General features: G+C 45.4%; 1 protein-coding gene across 1 annotated transcript; it reads left to right on the plus strand.

Moving 5' to 3' along the window:
• Positions 1–3816: 3816 nt before the first annotated feature.
• LOC115556656 (uncharacterized) lies at positions 3817–6022 on the plus strand. The gene is made up of 5 exons (XM_030373828.1): positions 3817–3952; positions 4064–4306; positions 4985–5244; positions 5331–5464; positions 5584–6022. The coding sequence occupies exons 1-4, from the start codon at positions 3896–3898 to the stop codon at positions 5455–5457; spliced, it is 687 nt and encodes a 228-aa protein (XP_030229688.1). The 5' UTR covers positions 3817–3895; the 3' UTR covers positions 5458–5464; positions 5584–6022.
• Positions 6023–7937: the final 1915 nt, after the last annotated feature.

Raw genomic sequence — 7937 nt, forward strand, 5'->3', positions numbered from 1 at the left:
TGCTTTTTGATGTTTATATGCTGTACTACAGACTATTCTGCCTTTCAATTTGTATTTCAGTGAGAAATTATTTTACTAACATAATCATGCTTTTTTATTATTATTTTTAATTTGGTCATGGGCCGGATAGGACTGTCACTTGGTCCGGACCCGGACGGCGGTCCGCCATTGGAGATGCCAGCCCTAGAGTATCTTTGGTATAAAGGCTGAGACGAATATCGAATTATAAATATGTAAACTTTATGTTTAAAGTATGGACCGTCGAGATTCTCATTGAAACAATGACGCTGTGAATATTATTATTTTTTTACGGTTTTTCGTTTCCTTATTTTTCCTAAACGGTTATGATTTACTAACCGGTTACACGTGTACCCGTGCACACCCCTACTGGATATATTAAGTCTTAACACACGACTTGTGTGACAATTGCAAGTTTCAAATCATTTTTTTTATATCTTTCCAGTGACCCTGTAAAATGTTTCTGTTGAGGCTTTCAGGGGGTCGAGGCGTCCAACTAGGGGTAAGACCCTCCAAAGACCCCCTGTACTTCACCCTGCTCTAAACTATCACCGTCACGTATACGGGGGACAGTGGGGGGGGTAATATATTTATATTTTGAGCTCATTTTTATATTTATAATTGAAAGGTTGCAGGCATATGGATGTATTAGAATATCCACCTAAACAAAAGGTGTTACATCTCCAATGATACAAAAACATGGATGCAGTCATCACAGGTACTGAGATATAATTAAGCAATAGATCATGACAGGCTGTGGTATGTGCTCATTATACCACTGTTAAGGGGCGTTGTCCGGCCCTGACGCGCAGCGGAGGGCCGGCGACCCCCTTCACAGTGGTATAATGAGCACATACCACTGACTGAAGTGATCTATTGCTTTTTGGAACGGTTACTATTATGGCAAAACGAAAGTCATAGACACACTACATTTTAAAAGAAACCAAGAAAGACAAAGTAGCCGTTTTTTTAAAAAATACAAAAAAGTAGTCCCTCCTGGCTGCCTTCAAAATGCACGACGGTCGCTATGCAACACACTTTAGCGTCCCTCCGAGAGAAGGCTCGGCTAGAGCGGTTCGCCGGCAATTTATCCGATGGAGCAGTTCACTCGCCGTGTGCCTAAGCTTTCGTTAGTCTCTCCATCGCCTTGCTCACTCCCGGAGTAACAACATTTACACCCTCTCCATCGTTCAATATATTTTTTACTTTGTAACTGTTTCTACTTCCAGGCGCGGAGTGATATGCAAACTTTCACAAAATGATTGGGCGTCATAGCAGTTATGTATACGCTCATTATACAACAGTTAAATCAATCAGATCGCTGGATTTAGTTACATAACCGTCCTCTGATGTGGAAATTGTGGTGTTACTGTTTGACCATTGAGTAAAACTGACCTTAGAGTTTCCAGTGTACAGTGTGGACTCCCCAGTCCAGCAGAGAGCAGCTTCACTCCTGAATCCTGCAGATCATTGGTACTCAGGTCCAGCTCTCTCATACTAGAGGAGTTGGACCTGAGAACTGAGGCCAGAGCTTCACAGCATCTCTCTGACAGATCACAGCCCTGGAGCCTTCAAACAGAATAAAGAGAACAGGTTAGGAACTGTGATAAAAAATAACTTAAATCTACAACTTATTACATAATGTAGAAATTGTGCTTATTCAATATTGGGTCTAAAATGTATAACTACTGCAGGGCTCTACAGTGTGCCCATTTCACTCGCATTTGCGAGTGAATATTTCAGCGTGCGAACGAGAAAAACAAAACAGGAGCACGCGTGCGAGTGACTTCTCCGGCACTTTATTTTTTTTATTTCGTGCTCTGCAGGAGCGCTGATATGAGCGTACAACGTCACTCTGACTTTTCACCAAACTAATTCACTCCGCATTCTTCGTGCATGGTGTTTTGTTTATATGTTGCTTGGCAACAGTCTGCTCAGCGGAGATCTATTTTTGCTTAGATTGCTGCTCGAGCGCCTCTCGCTGTATGTGATGGCTCGAGCGCGGCGCGCCTCCCGCTGTATGTGATATTGCTGCTCGAGCGCCTCTCGCTGTATGTGATATTGCACAAACACAACGGTAACTAATAAGCTAAAACAAATATGCAAAGCATAACTGCGTTTTTCAAAAAGAATGATGGGAAAACACAAACAAACAGAAGAGAGGAAGAGGAAGAAATCGCCAGGAAGAAGGTTAGAGTGGAAAGTTAAAGTTACTGTAGTCGATAAAGTCTACAAATTCAACCCCGACTGGTTGAAGGATTTCGGTTGGCTACTTTATGATGCCGAGAACATGAAAATGTTCTGTAAATTTTGTAAGGAAGCCCCATCGGCAATGGCAGGCTCCTCTCTGTTTATAACGGGGAACCCTAATCTAAAACGCGATGCTGTGGTAAAACACAGCGAGTCCGTTCGGCATTCTCGATGTCGCGATTTATATATAAATCGCACCCAGCCCAATAAACCTGGCACGGTGGAAGCCGCCGTTGGCAGACAAGTGGCTATCTCTAATCAGGACGCGCTCCGGCAGCTGAAGGTTAAATTTAACATAGCGTATGTGATCGCAAAGGAAGAGATAGCCTTCACTAAATTTGGACCGATGATTGCCCTTCACCATAAAAATGGATTAAACATCAATCCCACATATGACAATGATGTGAGATGTGCTGAGATGGTCGGTCAAATAGCGGAAGGCATCAAAGACACTCTCGCTGCCCAGCTACAAGCGGCCCGTTGCCTCGCAGTCCTGATAGATGGCGATACGGACATATCAAACACGGAGTGTGAGATTGTGTATGTGCGCTTCGTGGAGGATGGCAGACCGGTGACCCGCCTCGTCGGCCAACAGGCTCTCTTACACGCTCATGCGCAAGGTGAGTGGCAAAGAAATGCTATGTTTTTATATCAATCACACAGCCCCACAATTTATCTTCTTCACCAATCGTATAGGCCTAGCTCTCCTAGTTATTCTGAAATGCAATGATGATTGGTGGTGGTGTGTGCGTGCGTGTGTGTGTTTATAATGTAAACGTGTATATTTATATTAAGTTTAGGTATTTATTGGTGGTGTATTACATAAAGTCCAATGGTAAAGGGGAAAAAATAATAATATAAAACAAGGGGACTGAAATGTGAATGTCATGTCTACAACAATAGTTAGGCCTATAGGGTAACATTATCAATGAAATTAATGCAAAATGACTTACACAGAATATGAATATGTGGACAATTGCTTGTTAAAAAAAAGGCTACTTTAAGGAATTTAACTCTGTTTTTTTTTTTACTTCAGGTGTCCTGGCTGGAACCAATGCAGCATTTGATGCTCTTGGACGTGGTACATGCGACTGGAAGGCCAAGTGTGTCGCATTTGGTGCAGATGGTGCTAAAGTCAACATGGGTGTGCATAGGGGAGTGAGTGCTCTACTCAAACAGGCAGCCGGACAGCATGTAATTCCCATTCATTGCATGCCTCACAGGTGAATCTACATACATTGTGCCCTAACTATATTACAGAATGTCATTGTTGATTGTATGCATTTGTCCATTAGTAATAGGTTACTGCTATATGATTTGTCTGTGTTTGTTGTCAATGTCTAGGTTGGAGTTGGCCATTCTCAACCTGCAGCGCAATGAGACAATGGTGGCCAAAGTCTATGACCTTCTCCATCTTGTGTGGAAGACCTACCACCAGAGCCCTAAATCCAGGCTTGAGCTGAACCTGATTGGAGAAGAGCTAGGTGTGAGGGTCTGCTCTCCTTCGAGCGTGAAAGGGACGAGGTGGATTCCCCATGTACACCGGGCACTGAGTGTGTTCCTTCGTGCAGCAAAAGAAGGGAGTCTGTCAACTGACAGTGGTCAGTATTCGGCTGTTTTGCGCCACATGGACCACCTTGCCTCCTCAGCAGCCAGTGCTGAAATTCAAGGGCGTGCAAAGAAGGTACGTTTTACAAAACCATAGCACACATTGCTTATGAAAGTGACCTGATTTATTTTGAGATATATCACTTAAAATCTAAACAAGGTATTTTTTCTGACTGCCCCTGTTCAGATTAGGAAGGGAATGCACGAGATTAATTTCTGCGCATTTAGCCATTTCCTGGCTGACGTGTTTAATGAACTGGCCTCGCTCAGTTGCGTTCTGCAGAAGAACGACCTCATTCTTCCTCAAGCCATCTCAGCGCTGAGAAAGACAGTGATGGTGTTGCAGGCTATGCAGGAAACACCGCAAAGAGGGGGCATGCTATGTCAGTTCATGGAATGTCTACAAGGGCAGGAAGAGATCTCATTTCAGGTTTGTTAGGGATACAGGATAGTGAGTGTAGTACAACAGCTTAATCAGTATTAATTAGAGCTGTCAAGCGATTAAAATATTTAATCGTGATTAATCGCATTAATGTCATAGTTAACTCACGATTAATCGCAATTAATCGCAAATTCTTTTTCTATGCTAAATATCCCTTGATTTTTTTGTCCCATAATTCTTCTCATTTTAATTCTCTTGTCAACATGGTGAAGTGCATCGGCTTGCCTTGTGCAAATGATTTTTTATTGATAACAACATTGGCATTTACTGATCAAAACAGGACGATACAAAAAAAGAGCCTATAGTGCAATTAAACGACTGCTTTGAACAAATGTCATTTGAACATAGCAGTGAGGCTACTGCTTCTTTGTTTTGAGCCAAAGATTTTTTATTTTTTTATTTATTTATTTTTAAATAAAATAATTGCGTTAATCGCGCAATAAAAAATTTAACGCCGTTAAAATTGGTTTGCGTTAACGCCGTTAATAACGCGTTTAACTGACAGCTCTAGAATTAATCCATTACTACTCTTTTGTAATCAACTCACATGTCTTTTACATGTCTGTGTGAAATATTCTGTAGGTTGAATGTGCATGTTGTGTGCACAAGCTACTGGATGCTACAACTAGGTATGTTCTGTTCTTTTTCCATAATTTTTTCTTAAAGGGTGTACCACTCTCGGGAGATGTCACAGGAATGCAGCAGAGGCTACAGAGAAACATCACCTCTGTCATCACCACCACTGTGGAAGCCATTAACGCCAGATTCGGCAGTCTCATTAATGAGGACTCCGAAGACTACTCTGCAGTGAATTGCATGAAAATCTTTCATCACGACACCTGGCCTGAGAATACCAATGAACTGGTTGATTATGGAAACGATCAGTTGGAGGCCCTAATGGAGCATTTTCGTCATGTCCTTACAAGGCACGTTGCTGTCTAATATCATGGATTTGATGGGTTACCAGATTATGAAACAGATGAGTCACAAGCCTATGTTTTTCTCTCTCTAGCTCTGGATGCCAGATGGATGCTTTGCCAGGGGAATGGCAGAGTTTGAAGACCCTTGTAAGCTACACGTTTAAGGACCTACAGCAGCTTATGGCAAACAGCTTCAACCAAAGAGCCATACAGAACTGACTACAAGGTAACATACACTTCAGCACTTTACTGGAAGGTTGTACATTAATTGTAATGAGGTATTTCTGGTATGTAGTTATTTCTTTTGATCAGTTACTATGAGTCCCTTTTAAATTACTCTTACAGAACATCCTACACCTTGTGGACATTCTGTTGGTCCTCCCAATTTCATCTGCACAGTGTGAGCGAGGCTTCTCTGCGCAGAAACGCCTCAAAAGCTCTTTGAGGAGCTGCTTGCATGTCTCCACCACAGAGGATCTTATCAGGATCACAACAGAGGGCCCCTCACTTGAATTATTTGATCCCACTAAATGTGCCGAAAACTGTCTGTCAGCTGGAAAAAGGTCACGTCGACCCAACTACAAGTCATGGCCAAGTGATTCCGAGTCCGACATGATTTTTGTGTAGCCTAAATGTGATATTTTTTTATTTATCTTTTTAGTAAATTGGTGCTGTTTTGTGTAGCCTAAATGTAATCTTGTCTATTTGTATTAATTTAGTTTTAGTAAGTTGGTGCGGTTGGTGTGTGCAATTTCTGCACCCTAATAAATGTTCTGAACAAAAACCTATTGTGCCCCCGTTTTTTTTTCTGTGCTCCTAAATTTTTTAACTTGGGGGCACGAGTGCTCCTGAAAAAAAAAGTTAGCGTAGAACCCTGATTACAGTGTTTCACACTTTAATTATCTTTAATTCATCTGTTTATGGAAGATACTGTCATTTTTCATTATATCAGACATTTGACTTTTTATGGCATAATAACTGACATGTATATATATATTTTGTGTTCAACATTTTCTACTTATATTATAAACCTGACCTTTTTAGAGAGAGAGAGAGAGAGAGAGAGAGAGAGAGAGAGAGAGAGAGAGAGAGAGAGAGAGAGAGAGAGAGAGAGAGAGAGAGAGAGACTCATTCACCACGTCTCTCCCCTCTGATCGTGAATACGAGTTTCTAGTTGTTACTTTAATCTCACCCCACCCTGGAACGCTTATTTTGCTGCGTCTACAGACTAGTACCCTCGGTCATCCGTCGACGGATGGAGGTAGTGTGAATGCGCCCTGGCCTGAATACGCGCGGACCATGGACCTCTATAGACCGTTAGGAATGCGCCCGGACCGTTTTGAGTACACCATCCGGGTCCTTTCAGTGCACTGCTTTCCCCCGATCGTAATTGGAACGCCCTAATCAAACTAAGTATAGTAAGTGACCCTGAGCGCTCCGGTCACACACACCAGAGCTGGTGCCGTGCAGCACACGACTCAAAGCCCCCAAGGCTCGGCACAAAGCCCCCGAGAGGAGAACCATCCCCCCCCCCCCCCTGATGACCCCGACCTGCAGCCCCCCCCCTGATAACCCCGACCTGCAGACCCCCCCCCCCGCAGCAGAGCACCACATCTGGACCACAGAGCCGTCTCACTCGCTGGCAGACGAACACAAACAGAGCCAGCAGCCGCGGCGCTGTAACCCACGGCAACGAGACCTGTCACAGACGCAGACGTCGGGATAGTCACGACACGAGACGCAGCACACCCGCCGCGAGAGAGGGGGGGAGGGAGGCCCAGAGGGGCGGGGGGAGGGAGGCCCAGAGGGGCGGGGGGAGGGAGGCCCAGAGGGGTTGGGGGAGGGGGGAGGGGAGGGAGGCCCAGAGGGGCGGGGGGAGGGAGGCCCAGAGGGGCGGGGGGAGGGGGGAGGGAGGCCCAGAGGGGCGGGGGGAGGGAGGGCGCGCTGCCGCCACTGAGGTCAGCGGGGTCGCCAGGGATACGCCAAGCGGTCGGCCGCTCATCACGGAGACGTCAGTGCTGGTACGAGGGAGAAGGGGAGAGAGGGAGAGAGGGAGGGGGGGAGAGAGGGGGAGAAAGAGAAAGGAGGGAGAGAGAGAGAGGGGGAGATAGGGAGAGAGAGGGAGAAGGGGAGAGAGGGAGAGAGGGAGGGGGGGAGAGAGGGGGAGAAAGAGAAAGGAGGGAGAGAGAGAGAGGGGGAGATAGGGAGAGAGGGACGGGAGAGAGAGGGAGAGAGGGAGGGGGGGAGAGGGAGCGGGGGAGAGAGGGAGCCGGGGAGAGGGAGAGAGAGGGAGAGAGGGAGGGGGGGGGAGAGTGGGAGAGAGGGAGGGGGGGAGCAAAGGAAAGAGAGATGGGGGGAGTGAGGGAGGAGAGGGGGGATGGAGGGAGAGGGAGAGTCTCTTATCCTCACCCTCTCTGTTGTATTCAGGGAATGGGTTAACCTAGCGAGTGTTAGTGCTTGGCACTTGGTTCTCACATCCTTACTGCACCGACAGAGATATATTGTTGTTTCTTTCATATTTGACTTATTTTAGGTGTCTGCTAAACGCCCTTAATGTAAAATGTAAATGTCGCAGCAAAGTTCAGAAGCGCAGGACAGAGAAGACATTAAAGGTCCCATTGCATGCTACTTTGTGGATTTTATGGATTCTTATATATGTGATAGTGGGCCCTTAATACAGTACTTGAAGACGTGCAAGA

The sequence above is a fragment of the Gadus morhua genome, chromosome 13 (genome assembly GCF_902167405.1).
Source record: "Gadus morhua chromosome 13, gadMor3.0, whole genome shotgun sequence".
Taxonomy (NCBI): Eukaryota; Metazoa; Chordata; class Actinopteri; order Gadiformes; family Gadidae; genus Gadus; species Gadus morhua.